The 18,103-nt window shown below is 46.6% G+C and overlaps 1 protein-coding gene across 2 annotated transcripts in view; it reads left to right on the forward strand.

Annotated features, from left to right (window-relative positions):
* SCTR (secretin receptor) overlaps positions 3,308–18,103 on the forward strand; it is a 74,439-nt gene continuing 59,643 nt past the window's right edge. The window contains exons 1-2 of one of the 2 annotated variants that reach the window (XM_021074618.1): positions 3,308–3,620; positions 16,369–16,489. In XM_021074618.1, the coding sequence (XP_020930277.1) occupies positions 3,519–3,620; positions 16,369–16,489 (223 nt within the window). In that variant the 5' untranslated portion in view covers positions 3,308–3,518. 2 annotated transcript variants of the gene reach the window in all.

The following is an 18,103-nucleotide window of genomic DNA, read 5'->3' on the forward strand; positions in this document are numbered from 1 at the left end:
GATGGCCGCTAAATGGCAGGTATTCCTTGTTTCCTTCCTGAGTTCCCTCGGGGCTCACTGGCAGCCTTGCACACTTTTCCAGAAGTTTGCTGCTGGTCTCATGAAGCTTACTACTAGTCATGAGAAGCAGACGCTAGTCACCGTGAAGGATTTTAGTTTTTTTAGATACCAGGAGATGCAAGAATTGGGCTCATAAAATCTTTTCCTAAAAATATCTAATTATCTGAAGACCTGTTCCGCCAGTTTTCTCAGAGCACAGAATGCCTCACTCCTGGTCTCCACTCTGAGCTCTGCTCAGGAGGTCCTGCAGGTGGGCAGCTGCAGTGGCTCATGATTCAGTCCGTGTAAAGGCAGGCAGATGGCAAGTGATGGCAAGTGCCAATTTCCTGTTCACACATCATATTAACCAAGGAGAGCAAATGTCCCTCATAGAGGCCTGGAGGATTGGCTATGATAACATTTCAAATTATTAAAAGACTCCCCAGCACGTGGCAGGTATTAAATATAGTGTTAGGGAGTTCCCTTTGTGGCTCAGCGGAAACGAATCCAACTAGTAACCATGAGGATGCAGGTTTGATCCCTGGCCTTGTGTTGGGGATCCAGCGTTGCCACACGTGGCTTGGATCCTGCATTGCTGTGGCTGTGGCTGTGGCCGGCAGCTGTAGCTCCAATTGGACCCCTAGCCTGGGAACCTCCGTATGCCAAGGGTTCGGCCCTAAAAAGCAAAAAAAAAAAAAAAAAAAAAAAAAAAAAGTGTTAGTTTCCTAGCCTTCCCTTTCCACCCTTATTATGAAATTGTTTTCTCTGGCAGGTTTTACAAAGCCACTAACTGCATCTACAGCTTCCCACAGGGCACTTCTGATCCTTTTCTCAAAATACGCTGAGAGACACAGCCTCCTATTTAAAGACAAATGGCTTGCCACAGGTTAGAACTTTATTGAATTGCCCAGAACAAATTTCCTTTTGCTTTTTCACTGGAGATCACAAGGGTCCAATATAGAGCACAAATTACCTTGTTTTCTTTTTATGTCTTTCCATCAAAAAAGCAATAGAGACTGTGCTTATAGAAAATATTCAAGCAACACGAAAGTCTATACAGTAAAAATGGCAAGTTCTTACCTCACGCACTTTCTAATGCACATTTAGGGTGTCAGAATTTAGGGGACCCAGTTAATAATATTTTTTCCAGTCTCAATCTTGAACCAACAGGGAAACAAGATTAACACAGATGGGACCCTGTATCACTTTTATTAGTGATAATGCTGGTCTTGGAGAATGTGGTGTATACTTGTGGGCAAGCGGGTTTATTAGTGCTGTTTGTCTTAGAGAATGTGGTTTACACTTGTGGGCCAGAATTAGATAAATCACCTCCTGCCACTGGCTATGCTGGATCAAGGCAGTCAGAACCTTGACCTCCAATGGCAGCCTGGCCCAGGGCCATCTAGGTACAGGCTCTCTGCTGGTGGGAGTGCTGTGAAAGGCAAGAAGTGTGTGTGTGTATGTGTGTGTGTGTGTGTGTGTGTAACCTCATGCCAGTCCTCACCCCAAAGCATCAATCATGTAGAGTTTGCCTCACCTTCACATGTGGGGGAGGGGGGTTAATGAGGGGTAGAGAGAGGAAGATTACATGACCTCCTTCCTGCTTTCTGCTGCTCGAATAGTGCTTCTAACAAACTTGTGCATATTTCATTGGGCCTTTGGGTAAGTACTTCTACAGCAAAAGTTCCTAAAAGTGACTTAGTGGTTATGCACATATTAGGTTGACATGGACTGAATGTTGACTGCGGACCTGGGAGAACTAAAGCCATTTATCCTCCTTCTATTTTTTTAGGACCATACCGGAGGCATATGGAAGTTCCCAGGCTAGGGGTCGAATTGGAGCTACAGCTGCCAGCCTACACCACAGCCACAGCAACACCAGATCTGAGCCATGTCTGCGACCAACGGATCCCCGACCCACTGATCAAACCCGCATCCTCACGGATACTAGTTGGATTCATTTCTGCTGCACCACAATGGGAACTTCCTCCCCCCATCTATTTCTGCTATGGTTTATCAACCTCACCTCACTTGAGCAATAGCATCTTCAGTAGGGAAGGCTGCTAAAGGCTCCAGTAAGTTACTTTTTTTAGAGCCACACCCAAGGCATACGGAGTTTCCCAGGCTAGGGGTCAAATCGGAGCTACAGCTGCTGGCCTATGCCCCAGCCACAGCAACATGGGATCTGAGCCACCTCTGGGACCTACACTACAGCTCACAGCAACGCCAGATCATTAATCCACTGAGAAAGGCCAGGGATTGAACCTGCAACCTAATTGTTCCTAGACAGATTCGTTTCTGGTGGGCAAGGACGGGAACTCTGAGTAAATTACTTTAATAGCTGCTAAGTAGTCTGACCAGAGGCTAGCCACTCAGAGTTAGGGTCAGCCAGAGGTGTGTAGATCCAGGCTTTTCCCCTCTGACCTTCTGAGTCACATGTACCTGGTGACATCACTGGTCTTCCTCCACCCTCAATGCCCTCCTGTCTAACAGGCATAAAACCACCCAGGGGTTTGGAGAGAATTCAAAGGCTGATGTTCTTAAAGTGCCTGGGAGAAAGATGAAGGAGAGACGGAAAGATGAAGGAGGATATGGAAGAGGCATCAGGGCTGAGAAAGGAAAAAAACGGGTCTAACACCGAGGGGCCAAAAGCCAACCTCCAGGACTTCTGAGCACTCAGACTCAGGATGAACAATACTGAGCTATCTCCCTGTTGCTTAAATGACCTCCCGGAACCACAAAGCTTCCGGGGGTTCATCTTTAGCCCAGCTCCCAACGCCTGGGGCCAGTTGGTGGTTCTTGGTCTCATTTGATCATCAAAGCCTTCTCAGTGTGATGGAGCTCACGGGTGTAAATAAAACTTTCTGGAATGAGCATGTGTAGCTAATGGGAAAGAAATATGAAGTGAAAATTCGAAATGGAATAGCTGATGGGCAGAATGGATGCTACAGGGCTTTCCTGAGCACTCCTCTACATCACAGGACACTAACACAACCTCCCTACGTCCCGAAGGCGGGTATCATCAGATGTGTTGTTCCAGAGAACACTGAGGCTCAAAAAGGTGGCCTTCGTCGCGCGTCGCATGCAGCAAAGCGGTGGCGGGACTGACCCAGCCCTTAGGAGCGAGCTCTTTCAGTCCGAGGGGGTGTGGCAGCTGCAAGGCCGAGCCCGCGTGCTCGCTCCCGGTCTCCTCCCCCCACTGCCAAGCCTGCGGGAACCAGCTCCCCGCCTGAGCCCTCCCGCCCTGCTCCCCCGCCGGCCTCCGCGCCGGCCCCCAGCCAGTCCCAACTAGGTGGAGGAGCGCCGGCTGCGTCGCGCGTACTTATCAACCCGGCCCGGCGGCATAGCGCGTGCGGCCGCCTCGTGGGAGGAAGCGCGGTCCGGGGGTGGGGTGGAGTGCCCCAGTCATGGCTTTTCAGGGCGCAGCGCCCGGCCCGGGTCCGAGCGCCTGCGGGGGACGCTAAGCCCCAGAACTGGCTATGCGAGCGGGCTGGCGGCCGTCCGGGCGCCGAGGGAGCGCACGGGGCACCATGCGCCTCCGCCTGTCGCCGCTGCTGCTGCTCACCTGCGCTGCGCACACGGTGAGTACGCACGTCGCCGCCGGCCCCATGCGGGATGGGGGGTGAACGGAGACCCCCAGGATCCTCTGCTGAGGAGCGGGAACCCTTCCTCTGCATCCGTCCCCACCAACAACGATCCCCTCCTCTCCAGAGGCCGCTTCCTCCAAAATAAAAACAGCGTGTGCCCAGGAGAAGGTGGTCCTAAGATAAACCCCCTTGCCCTCCACCCACCCCTTCCTCCAAGCTGCGCCCCCGACCCCCTCCTAGAGAGCAATTCTGGAGCTGCCCCTGGCCATGCCTTTTGTGTGCTGGGCACTTTGCCTGCATTATCTCATTGAAACCTTATCATCGCCTTTCAAGGTTGATATTATCACCCTCACTTTACTGACAAGGAAACGGACACTTGGAAAGACCAAATATCTTGGCCCAAGAAAAGACAATTGGAACCCAATCCGTCTGCCCCCAAAGCCTTGACATTTTCACACACGCTGCCCAGCTGAGGATGGGAAAACGTCCGAAAGCTCTGACTGCAGCTGCCGGGTCTGTGATGGGACTGCTTGGCGCTCCCTGCCTCCTTTCTCCTGTGGGTTTGGCTCCCCAATGTCTGTATGTCTGGGGACTCCTGGGAGCGGCTGGTCTCCGCAAACCAGATCCTAGGAGGAGCTGGAAGAGAAAAGAGAAGGCAGCAGAGTGGGTGGCTTGTTTTTTCTCTCCCTCAGAAACTCTGGGGAATCCTGGTCCTCTCCCTGGGGGATTCCTGACTGAGAGAGGCAGACAGGCCTGATGGAAGCAATGCGGAGGGGTTCTTGGGGTGGGCTGTGGGCGTGCAGATTCCAGAACAACTCATTTCCACCCACCTTCCAAACTAGGCTTCCAAGAAACTCCCCAGGGAAAACGCTTGGTAACCCAATTCTGAGTCTTATCTCTGTCCTGGGCAAGTCCTCCCTGGTGTCCAATGACCTTATCTTTCCTGTCCTCCTTGATTATAAGAAAAATCTGCTTGGAGTTCCCGCTGTGGCACAACAGGATCGGCACCCTCTTGGGATCGCTGGGATGCATCGGATCCCTGCCTGGACGCAGTGGGTTAAGGATCCGGAGTTGCCGTAGCTGCAACTTAGTTCTCCACTGCCCCTCCACTGCCCCTCGGATCTGATCCCTGGCCAGGTGGGGCAGCCAAAAATAAATAAATAAATAAATAAAAATTTTTAAAAGGAAGAAAAAGAAAAACCTGCTTCCTGAGCTGATGGGAGCATTGACCCTCAGGAGGGGCCCAAGACCTTCCAGAGTGGGGGTTGAGGCTCTTGTTCCCAGCTCTCTTGTAACCTTGGAGCCTCTTATCCTTGGTGCTGGCGTTGGAAAGTGCTAGGGCAACAGCACCCACTCATTCCTCTGAGCTCTCAATTTGGGGAAGTGCCACCTGAGACACTGAGTGAGTTCAAAACCAAATGCAGCCAGGAGGTGTGCTGTTATTCAGTGCCCAATGGGAGGCAGCAGCTCCTCTTCGTGACACCCCACGCCCACGCCCAGCCTCCTTTTAAAGTATTTCCAGTAACTTCTGCTGTCAGAAGAAATCAACAGGTGGCTGGGCTTCAGGACTGAGGTTCAACCTACATTTTAATCTCAAGAGGACCTCTGTGTTATCCGGAATAAACAGAGGGGGAAAAGAGAGGCTTCACTGGGTTCAAGGCTTCCATGTGCCTTCATCACACCCTGGTCCAATTTCCTCTTTTTACAGGGGAGCAAACTGAAACCCACAGAAAGTGGGGGCCTGCTTCACATCAGCAGGTTTGTGGTAGCGCTGGGACTGGACTCCAGATCTCGCGACGCCTAGCCCCCTAGGGCTCCATCCATGACGTCCATGATGTCCCTTGTCATTACACATCATTTTCATCCACTCCTATACTGCTTTGTGCTACATGGTTCCCTGTGGGTACATCTTGGTTCTCTGGTTATTTTATGGGCTTATCCAGACCTGAGGGTCACACTTGGTAGAGAACTCCTTCAATAAATAGGAATGGAACTGACCTACTTCAGCTGGAGTATCTCCCAGCCTATAAAACCCTACTTTTATTCTGTTTGACTCTGAGTGGTCAGACATTTGATTTTGAAATTTAAGGGTATTCAAGTAATTCTTTATTCATTTGGGGCTTGCTCTTGAGGGAAATCATAGGCATCTTCCTAATGAGGGGAGGTTGATAAGTCCAAATCGCTTATTACTACTCCCCCCACCCCCACTACCACTGTCACCTTCCCATATAGGGCACGTCAGGAAGCTCCCTTACACGTGGACTAAAAGGTGATGGTGCTTGAGGGGGAAGTTTTCTGAGCCCTCCATTGGAAGCCCTGGCCACACCTCCCTTTACTGTGCCCCCTCCGTGTATCTCATGAGGACTTTTACCTGCAACAGTATTGTAATTATTTACCAGCACATCTGTCCTCTCCAGTACATTCACTTTGATCTTGAGCTCTGAGACTTTGCCTTGTTCATCTTTATCCCTAGAGCCTGTCAGTGCGAGAGGGACCTTGATGAGTGCATGTGGGTTGAATGGATGAATGAAATGATGATGCTACCCATAGTGGACGGTCTTAAGCTGGGGCAGTTTCCTATAGCAACAAGTAATGAAGAATGACACCCTGAAAGCAATCATTGCTTACCACATTGTACAAAAATGTGTCAAGCAAAGGAGAAGGAGTCGCTCAAGGTAGGGCTCTTTAAGCCAAAGCACCTGGCAAACTGCCAACCCGATAACCTTAGTGGGTTAAGTGGGGCACAGGGCTGCTTTTTCCTTCAAGCAGGATTTCTTAGCTTTGACACTAATTCTGAATCTTAATCCCAGGCTTTCCACAAGGGGTGACAGGAAGAGAGCCAGGCCCTCCCTTGACATGAGAGAGAATGATAGGATGGGGACGGTGGGGACAGGGCAGAGAGAGGGGTAGGCAGATAATTATTGCTGGGGGGCTGTCCTGTGCATTGAATGCTACCCACAGAATCCCTGGATTCTACCTACCAGAAGCCATTAGTATCTCTTCAAGCTGTGCCAACAGGAAGTGTCTCCAGACATTGCCAAATGCCCTCTGGGAGCAGGGAGGGCAAAACTGCCCCAGTTGAGAACCATTGCCTTAAAGGTTGTTATGTTTCAGGGTAAATGCATGAACAGGATTCATACCAGGTGTTCACTGGATGTTGGATTCAGGGTAGGGGGTGTTGGTGGCAGGGTGTCTGAGTCAGAGGACAGAAACAGGTGCACCCGATGAAAACCCATATCCAGACAAGGTGACTTCCCCAGGGCCTGGGTTCATTGGTCTTTGCCCCCGCTCCCTTTTCACTCTCCCCTCTCCATCCCACTCCTTTTCTGTTGATGGCTCAGAAACACACAAACTCCAAGGATGGGGTCCGACACATAGAATCTTCCAGCCCGTGGTGGTCCCTGCTCCTCTCAGGGTGCCTCTGGGTCCAGAGGCTGACAAGCTCTGTGGCAGCTTGGTGAGCAGAGTTCTCAGAAGCCTGCAAAGATCACCTGAGGGGGGCTGGCCACTGATACGCCTTAGGGGAAAGTTGCTGGTATTTTTGTATCCCTCAACAGTCACTTTCAATTTTCTGAGGAAGTATTTGTGGATTTCTGTTTACGTTTTTTACTCTCCCTAAAATTAATGTGACTGATGATGAAGATGAAGATGATGATGATGATGATGGGAAAGGCTTCTCTTACTGAACACTTATTTCACACCAGATCCTCAGCTGAGTCCTTCCCAGCACTGCCTGATTTCTGTCTCACATCAGCAGTCACCTTTATTGTGCAGATGAAGAAACTAAGGCTCAGAGAGGTGAAGCCGTTTGTCAAGGTTACCCAGCTAGCTAGACACAGTGGCGGGAGATCTCAAACCCAGGTGTTCCTACCCAGTACATGCACCTGCTCCCAGAGGCAGAGGCCTGCTCTGGCTTCTGGTGCCCAAGGGGCTGTCATAAAATTCTCTCCCAAACCGCAAAATGACAGTAATTTCAGTTTAATCTAATCACTTTATAAAACAAATATTGAAATTATACAGAGCGTTTTATGGAGAGGGCCAGAGATGAGCTTGGGGTCATGGAATCAAACAAACAGGAGGTCCTCTTCCCATACTGTTTAGGGGAGCCCTTGTGGCTTTGGCACCTCCTTCAGGAGTTTCCTTAAAGCTCCCCTCCTTCGGCCCCATTCCCAGGATCCCTACCTGCCATCCCCGCCCCTCCCCATACCAAGGAGAGCACAACTCTCTTGTTGAAAGCTCAGACCTAAAAACCAGGTTTAGAGCAGCTCCTGATTTGGCCCCCACATCCCTGCCCTTAGTGAGCCAAGGCTGCTCACTACTGACCTTCATTTGGGCTGTGGAACAACCTGTGGCCCACAACACACAGATCCTATCTACTTGCTTACATTACAAACAGAGGCCTGCCCAGCAGTTGGGAGGGCATAAGAAAATAGGGATATCCTGGGACCCACCCAGCTTCACAATTCTGTGTCTGACAGAATCCTCCGGGCATGTGGGGAATCAACACCCCTGACAGGTCAGGTCCTGCTGCCGTGGCCCATCATGCTGCCAGGGTCCCTGAGTTTTCCAGTCTTCTCCAGAATCCCCAGCTGCCTGACATCAGTTCCCTCCACCTTAGCTCTCAGAGGCTCCCCCTGATGTCCTCTAAATTTCTGACCTTAGTACCTCCTCTTTCATGTGCAACAGACCAGTTGACCTCCTATTTCCTGCGAGTCAAGGAATGAACTTCTGAGCAACATCTTCTCTTACAGATGTGTCTATATATTGTACCCCCCTATTTCCTTCCTCCTTCCTTCCCTTCCTTCCCCTGGACTGCTGTAACATGATACCATAGACCAGGGGCCTTAAACAGCAGACACTTATTTTCTTTCTATCTTTGATTTTTAAATTTAGGGCCACACCCACACCATATGGAGGTTCCTAGGCTAGGAATCAATTGGAGCTGCAGCTGCCAGCTACATACATCACAACCCCAGCAACACCAGATCCAAGCCATGTCTTCGACCTACACCACAGCTCATGGCAACATTGGATCCTTAACCCACTGAATGAAGCCAGGGATCAAACCTGCAACTTCATAGATACCAGGTGGGCTCCTTACAGCTGAGCCTCAACAGAAACTCCATGACACTTATTTTCTAACAGTTCTAGAGGCTGGAAGTAGCAGATCAAAGGCCAGCAGGGTTAGGTTCTGGTGAGACCTCCCTTTCCTGGCTTGCAGATGGCTGCCTTGCTCTCACATGGCCTTAGCTGGTGGAAGGGTTGGGGGTAGGGGGGTTGGATGGTAGAGAAGGGAAAGGGGTGGGGGAGGGAAAGGCACCAGGACCCCACTCTTATGACCTCATTTATCCTAAATTACCTCTTTATGGGTCCCATCTCCAAAGAGAGCCACATCTGGGGTTAGGGTTTCAAGGACTTTGAGGAACACAGACGTTTATCCACAACAGCACCCCAGTGGAAGAGGCTTTACTCTGGTCCACCACCAGTTGCTACACCTGTGGTCCCAACCCCAAACCCCACCATGATCAGTGATTTTTGCCTTCATCTTGACTGACTTTTTTCATCAGCTGGTCACCTAAGCCTGTCTAGCCCTGTGACAAAGCCCCGCCTCCCCCGAGCTCCGGGCCTTTGGGCCACGGTTCCACCCCTGCACCCTCATGACCAGTGTCTTGGAAGAGGCATCCACGATCACTGCTTCCACTGCCACCCATTTCTCAGCCTGCTGCCACCTGGTTCCCACCCACCATGCACTGACATCAGTCTCCCCAGGGCCTGGTGTTTTGCCACTTTCACTAGACGTTTGGCTTTGCTCTATCCAGGGGACCACATGACTTATGAGGGAGGCTCAACGTTAGGAGGAATGACATCAGGGCAGTGGGCACACACACTGTCCTGGGCAAAGTGGACAGGGGACCCGTGGGACCCTGGAGGTATTCAGCGCCGAGACACGGTCCTTCCCACTCCCCCCTCCCTTGGCGCCTATCTTTCTCAAGCTTCCGGTCCCTACGCTGCTGCTCACTAGGTCCCTCCCTTCGCAGTAGTCCCTCCTCTCGCGTGGTTTCTCCTCTCGCGTGGTTTCTCCTCTCGTGTGGTTTCTTCCCTCTCAAGGTTTCCGCTCTCGTTACGTCTCCCCAGGCTGTAAGGATCCACCTTCCCAGCTGAGTCTGGCGCTGCCTTTCCTCACTCTGCTCTGTTTGACCGTGTGAGATTCCTTTTCTGTCTTCCTACCATACCAGGAACCTGGCTTTTGTTAACTAAACTTATCTTACCCAAACACCAAAGCTTCCATTTCTTTTCCTTGTTTTCCCTGTTCTTGGAGCTACCGAGGCATCCAAACCAGACTCTTGGAAGCCATGCTGTCCTTTGCCCTCACCCCCTACCTTAATCCATAACCTGCTCCCGCAGAATCTGCCTGCTCACTGTCACATCTGGGCCCCCTGCCTTATGGGGTGTTGGATGTTCCTGCTTTGGAAATGATTTCTGGCCTAAATGGTAGAGCCACCTCCTGCGGGTTCCCTGCTGCTGCTTTTGGTCCATCACGATCTGGCTGCTGCCTTCACCGTGTACTCCAGCCACTGGCCTCTCTGGACTCCTTGGAGACCCATGAGCTTCAAGAACAGGAACCCTGTTCCTTCACCTTCGTGTTCTCAGTGATGAGTAGATTGCTGGCCGGCCTAGGTGCCCAGTAAATGTCTGATGATATATAATTGTGTTTTGAACGTGTGATAGAGTTCCTTCTTTTTAGTTCTCCTTGTGTAAACTAGACTAGTATTATTTCTCTTTTTTTTCCATGGAAACTATTTCTTTCCAGTCTCAAGGTGGCAGACAAATAATTGTAAAGTGTGATGAGCAAAGTGATATTGAGTTTCTTCACTTTCTTCAAAATTCAATAGGTTTTCATTATAGCACCTCCCAGATTTCACCTTTTCAGATTTAAATGTCCAAAATTAAACTCTAAAATAGCTAACTGAACTCCCTCTCTCTTTTTTTCCCCCTTTGGGTGCAACTGAAGCATGTGGAAGTTCCCAGGCCAGGGATGGAACCAGAGCCACTGCAGTGACCACACTGGATCCTTAATCTGCTGTACCAGAGAGCTCCGCAGAACTCTTTCTTGCTATCTGTGGTCTGTTTCTTTATTCACTCTCTACAGACTGGACTTTTCTGTTGCTTTGTGAAGGATAGAGTATAGCTGCCCCATAGCTTCCAAGCTTACATGCTTAAATGCTGTGAGCTGTGGCGTAGGTCTCAGACGTGGCTGGGATCTGGCATTTCTGTGGCTATGGTTTAGGCCAGCAGCTGCAGCTCTGATTTGACCCCTAGGCTGGGAATTTCCATATGCCACATGTGCATCCCTAAAAGGACCAAAAAAGAAAAAAAAAAGTTGTGTCCCGGTATATGCCTAGAAGTGGGATTGCTGCATATGGTAGTTTTGTATTTAGTTTTCTGGAGAAACTCTGTACAGTTTTCCATCGTAACAATTTACTCTCCCATCAACAGTGTAGGAGGGTTCCCTTTTCTCCGTACCCTCTCCAGCATTTGTTATTTGTAGACAGTAATGATGGCCATTCTGACCCGTGTGAGGTGGTGCTTCATTGTAGTTTTGATTTGCATTTCAACAATGCAGAAAGAGAAGAGAAGTGCCTTTGAGTTTGGAAGAAAAAATATTTTCAACCTGGAATTCTCTGCCCCAGTTTTTAGTTTGATAATTAATCAAGTTAATAAGAGCTCTTTCACTCCTGCGAAGATTCAAAAATTTACCTCCTGCGGATGCTTTCTTAGGAAGTTACTAGAGAATGTGCTTCTGTAATACCAGGGAGTAAAGCAAGAAAATAGTCAAGGAATAGGAAATGGAATGCTAGCCAGGAGAGCCGGGGAGAGGACCCCAAAACCCACAGCCAGGCATCAGGCCCAGGTTGACAAGAGGAAGGATTTTTGCTGGGGAGAGGTCTGCAGAGGTAAAACAAACAGAACTCTTGATAGATGTTGAACAGAACTGGTGGAGCACTTGGAAAAATTAACCGTATGTACATAAAAGAACTAATCCAATGAAAAAAACAAAGTAATTATTGACCACAGGAAAAACAAAATGTACAAGAAGAGACATAATCATTTTACATGACTGGACTCAGCAGGGACCAGTATTTCATAGTCAAAAGAAGTCATTATAAATGCAGGCCATTCATTTAACTAAAAATTAAATCAGGAGAAGGATGTGTCGGGAAGTTTAAAAGCATCTAAATCTTTCTCTTCCATAATAGAGAGTTTTGGAGAATGTCCCAAATTGGTAAACCAAGAAATAACAGTATAAGAGTATAATTTTAAAATATGGATATAAAAATGAAAATAAATAGCTAAAAAAATTGAAAGTGGTTTTCTCTGGAGAGCAGGAAATGGTTAGGCAAGGGAACTGCTATTTTTCATCATAGACACTTTAGTACTACTACAAGTAAAAGGAAAAAAGGATTTAAATAAACTTGATTTTTAAAAACTGTTTAAAGAGAGCTTTTCAGGATTAATAGCTCTTGTTCTGAGGAAATGTTAATATAAATTTTAACAATACTTTCACCTTCACCTGTTTCTCCTGTGAATTTTAAGTAAAATTATATTTAATACTTTTAAATTGAATAATTATATAGAAACATATGTGTAAACATACATGCATTTGACTTCTAAATATCAGCCTCTCCTCTCCTTCTCTAAGGAAACTTACGTAATAAGGGGGCTTTTTCCCATTCATTCTCTTTCCGAGGCTCCATTGAATGCAGGATCTTGCCAGCTACTCCCAGGAACCTCTCAGGCCCCACTCCTTCACTGCTGGCCACTGCCTGGAAGCCATGGACTCAGTCCTTTCGGAATACTGTTGCTGTCACATGGACATCAGTGGACACCACGTGTTTCTGCAGTTTGCATTCCTCTACACGAGATTATCTTAGTTTATTAAATGGAAGGATTGAGGGAGGTGGGATGATCCACTTCACACCCATTAAAATGGGTAGTATTGAAACAGAAGAATTACAAGGATTGATGAGGATATAGAGAAATTAGAACCCTGTTCTTTGCTGGTGGGGTTGTAAAGTGATACAGCTGCTATGGAAACCAGTATGGTGATTCCTTAAAAAAGTAAATTTGGTATTATATGACCCAGCCATTTCACTTCTTGGTATATAATCAAAAGAATCAAAAGCAGGGTCTTGAAGAGATATTTGTACCCCCACATCAATGGCTGTGTAATTCACAATAGCTAAGAGGTGGAAACAACCCAGCTGGTAAACAGATGAACACAGGGTGGTCTATCTATACAGTGGAATATTATTCATCCTTAAAGAGGACTGAAATTCTTATAGATGCTATAACATGGACATGAAATGATCCAGTCACAAAAGAACAAATATTGTATGATTCCACTTATATGGAGTATCTAGAATAGACAAATCCATAGAGTCAGAAATTAGAATAGAGGTTATCAGAGGCTAGAGGAAGAGGTAATGGATAGTTATTGTTTGATTGTATAATTTCATTACAGAGTTTCTGTTGGGCCATTGAAAAAGTTCTGGAGGGAGTTCCCGTCGTGGCGCAGTGATTAACGAATCCGACTAGGAACCATGAGGTTGCGGGTTCGGTCCCTGCCCTTGCTCAGTGGGTTAATGATCTGGCGTTGCCGTGAGCTGTGGTGTAGGTTGCAGACACAGCTCGGATCCCGCGTTGCTGTGGCTCTGGCGTAGGCCGGTGGCTACAGCTCCGATTCAACCCCTAGCCTGGGAACCTCCATATGCCGCGGGAGCGGCCCAAGAAATAGCAACAACAACAACAACAGCAAAAAAAAAAAAAAAAAGAAAAAAAAAGAAAAAGTTCTGGAAATGGGTAGGGGTGATTGTACAACTTTGTAAATGTACTTGATACCACTGAATTGTACACTTAAACATAGTTATGATAGCAGATTTTTATGTTATGTATATTTTCTACAACTTAAGAAAGAGAAATGTGGGAGTTTCTCTTGTGGCTCAGCAGTTGCAAACCCGACTAGTATCCATGAGGATGTGGGTTTGATCCCTGGCCTCGCTCAGTGGGTTAATGATTCAGTGTTGTCATGAGCTGTGGTGTTGGTAGCAGACATGGCTCAGATTCCGAGGTGCTATGGCTGTGGTGTAGGCCAGCAGCTGCAGCTCCAATTCGACCCCTAGCCTGGGAACCTCCATATGCCTCAGGTGTGGCCCCAAAAAGCCAAAAAAAAAAAAGAAAAAAGGAAAGTGAATTATAGAGTGAAAAATTGATTAAGGCTCGTTCATAGGGTCCTGTTACAGTCACATCCACTCTCTTCCCACCCTTCCTTACCTCCTGACAACCATTTGTACTCCTTTTTTATAACTCTGCTATTTCAAAGATGTTATATAAATGGAATCATACAGTTCGTAACGCTTTGGGATTGGGTTTTTTCATTCAGCATACCTCTCTGGAGATTCATATAGGTTGGTGTGTGATTCAGTTCTTTGTTTCTTTTTATCACTGAGTAGAATTCCATAGTATGGATGTACCATCATTTGTTTAACAATTCATCCGTTGAAAGACATCTGGATTGTTTCTGTTTGAGTTTGTTAGGAATAAAGCTGCTATAAATAGTAGTGTGCAGGGTTTTTTTGTGAATATGTTTTTACTTCTCTGGGATAAATGCCCAAGAGTGCTGTGGCTCAGTCATACCATAGTTGCATGTTTAGCTTGCCTTAAAACACTGTCAACTGTTTTCCGGAGTAGTTGTCTCTTTTTACAATTCCCTCAGCAATGCGTGTGTGACCTAGTTTTGCCATAATCTTGCCAGCATTTGTAGTCATCTTTATTTTAGATATTCTGATAAACATGTAGTGAGAGCACACAATGATTTCAGTTTGCGTTTACCTAATAGCTAATAATGCTGAACATCTTTTCATGTGCTTATTTGCCATCTATATATCTTCTGCTGTGAAATGTCTCTTCATACATTTTTCTTATGTTCTAGATTTTTTATATGTTTACTATTGAGTTTTTAGATGCTCTTTATATTCTAGATATTAGTTCTAATTTGTGGATTGATAATATATGGATTGCAGATATTTTACCTTGATCTGTAGCTTGTCTTTTCATCCTCTTCACATGGTTTCTTGTGGAGCAAAAGTTTGTTATTTTGATGAAGTCCGATGTATCAATTTTTCTTTTCTTTTTTTTTGGGAGGGGGTCTTTTTAGGGCCACCCATGGCATGTGGAGGTCCTCAGGCTAGGGGTTGAACTGGAACTTCAGCCACTGGCCTACACTACAGCCACAGCAACACTAGATCTGAGCTGCGTCTGCAACCTACAACACGACTCACAGCAACACCAGATCCTTAACCCACTGAGAGAGGCCAGGGATCGAAGCTGTGTCCTTGTGGATGCTAGTCAGGTTCATTTCTGCTGAGCCACAGTGGGAACACCTACCAATTTTTCTTTTTATGGGTTGTGCTTTTGGTGTCAAGTGTAAGAAATCTTTGCCTAGCTCTCCACCTTGAAGATTTTCTCCTATGCTTTTTTATAAATGTTTTAGTTTAATGTTTTGCACTCAAGTCCATGATTATTTTGACGTAATTTTTGTATAAGGTATGAATCTTAGTTCAAGGTCCATTTTGTTATCTGTGGATGTTCAGTTTCTCTAACACCAATGCCATGCTGTTTTGATTACTGTACGGATATAGCAAGTCTTTAAATCAGGTGAACTGATTTCTCCCACTCGCTTTTTTTTTCTTTTTAGGGCTACACCTGCAGCATATGGAAGTTCCCAGGCTAGAGCTTGAATAGGAGCTGCAGCTGCTGGCCTATGTCACAGCAATGCCAGATCTGAGCCACGTCTGTGAACTTTGCTGCAGCTCAGGGCAATGCCCAATCCTTAACCCACTGAGCAAGACAAGGGATCGAACCGGCATCCTCATAGATACCAGTTGGGTTCCTAACCCACTGAGCCACAATGGAAACTCCCCCACTTGCTTTTCTTTAACAACTAGAATTTATGTTGTTGAGGGGATTTAGGTTTACAGAAAAACTGTGCACAAAGTATAAAGAATTATCATATGCCCCCTCAACCCCTCTCTCCAGTGTCTCCTTTTTTTGGAGGGATGCACCTGCAGTATGCAGAAGTTCCAGGGCCAGGGATCAAGCCCAAGTCATAGCAGTGACTGGAACCACAGCAGTGACAAAGCTGGATCCTTAACCCACTGAGCCACCAGGGAACTCCCAGTGTCTTTTATTAGTAATGTTGTGCATTAATGTGTACATTTGTCACAATTGATGAGCTAATATTGATACATTCAAATCTATGGTTTACATTATGCTTCACTCATTCTTTTTAAAATTTTTATGTATTTAAGTCTTTAATTGAAATATAGTTGCTGTACAATATTGTATTGGTCATAGGTGTACAATACAGCGATTCATAGTTTTTAAATGTTATACTCCATTTACAGCTCCTGTATAATGTTGGCTATGTTCCCCACATTGTACAATATATCCTTGTAAATTATTTTATCTCTAAAAGTTTGTACCTCTTATTCCCTTGCCCCTATGTTCCCCCACCCATTTGTTCTCTATATCTGTGAGTCTGCTTCTTTTCTCTTTTATTCACTAGTGGGCCTCCCTCATTTTGAGCCTCCATCACCTAGCCCCATTCCTGCTCGTGGAAAGTCCTTATGTGGTAGAATCAGCTCAGTGGCAGTGGTGAGCATTCTTTGTTTTGGTCTTGCAGGTCGGAGCCCTTCCTCGACTGTGTGATGTGCTCCAGGTGCTGCGGGAGGAACGGGAGCAGTGCCTGCAGGAACTGTCCAAAGAGAGGACGGGAAACCTGGGCATGGAGCAGCCAGCCCCAGGTACGTGGCCCACCTGCATCCACACTTGAACATGGCTTGTGTCCAGTTCCATCGGGTCAGGGGAAGCTTGTGCCATGGGCAGGATGGGGATGGAGGGGCTGGACCCATTCAGAGAATGAGCTAAGGGGAAGGGTCTGGAATGGTCTTGGTGATTAGTCTACACACACCCAGAAAACCGCATTGTCACCATTCTTTGGTTCTCAGAGTTTGTGGTTACAGCCAGTATTTTTGAAACATTAGCTTCTTCTGCATGATGACTTCATCAAGGTAAGCATTTGGTGAAAATTACTTGTCAAGGCAATGCACTTCTCATTCATTCTCTCACCTCCACTGCCAGTTTGATGGGTGAGGCAATCAGAAAGGCAGTGTGGGGGTCAATGCTGGCTGACACTCACTGGCTGTGTGAACGTGGACAAATTATTTAACCTTCTGAGCCTCAGTTTCCTGGTCTAAAAATGGAAGTGACAAAGTCTGCATCAGAATTACAAAGATATATGAGATAGAGTAAGAATGTATGTGTGACTGGGTCATCTTGCTGTGCAGTAGAAAATCAACAGAACAGTGTAAGTCAGCTATAATGGAAAAAATAAAAATCATTATTAAAAAAATTACAAAGATATATGAGATAGAGTATGTTAAATACAAGTGTTTCTTATTTATTTATTTATTTTTATTTATTTATTGTCTTTTTAGGACTGCAGTGGAGGCATATGGAAGTTCCCAGGCTAGGGAGCAAATCTGAGCTGCAGCTGAGGCCTGCGGTACAGCCTCAGCAACATGGGATCCAAGCCAAGTCTGTGACCTACACCACAGCTCACAGCAATGCTAGATCCTTAACCCACTAAGTGAGGCCAGGGATCGAACCTGAGTCCTCATGGATACTAGTCAGGTTATTATGCTGAGCCACAATGGGAGCTCCTGGTGTTTCTTAAATATTATTAATTTAAATTAATTATTTGTATTAGTCAAGACCGTAAATATTATTAATTTGATATTTACATGTTAATTTTATTTCTGTTCCCTTCTTTCACTTATCTTCTTTGCTTTCTCTCTTAGAAGGGCAGGGAGGGATGTGACATTAAGAAAAGAATCCTTAGGAGTTTCTCTTGTGGCTCAGGGGGTTAATAGTGTCCATGAGGATTCAGGTTCAATCCCTGACCTCACTCGGTGGGTTAAGGATCCAGCATTGCCTCAAGCTGTGGCATAGGCTGAAGATGCAGCTCAGACCTGGCATTGCTGTAGCTATTGTGAAAGTCTGAAGCTTCAGCTCCAATTCGACCCCTACCCCGGGAACTTCCATTTGCTGCAGATGCAGCCCTAAAAAAAGGGAAAAAAATAAGAAAAAGAAAAAAAGAGAAAAGAACCCTGGAGTTCCCTGGTGGCTCAGCAGGTTAAGGATCTGGCATTGTTATTGCTGTGGCTTGGGTCACTGCTCTGGCATAGGTTTGATCCCTATTCCACATGCTATGAGTATGGCCAGAAAAAAAAAAATCCTTTGCAAATAGTCAAACAAAGACTTGCACAGGAAAGGTTTTAGCAGCACTAGTAACAATAGACAACAGGTGGATTTAACCCAAGTGTCTGTCAACTGATGAATGGATAAAGAAAATGTGG

The sequence above is a fragment of the Sus scrofa genome, chromosome 15, assembly GCF_000003025.6.
Source record: "Sus scrofa isolate TJ Tabasco breed Duroc chromosome 15, Sscrofa11.1, whole genome shotgun sequence".
In the NCBI taxonomy this organism is placed as follows: domain Eukaryota; kingdom Metazoa; phylum Chordata; class Mammalia; order Artiodactyla; family Suidae; genus Sus; species Sus scrofa.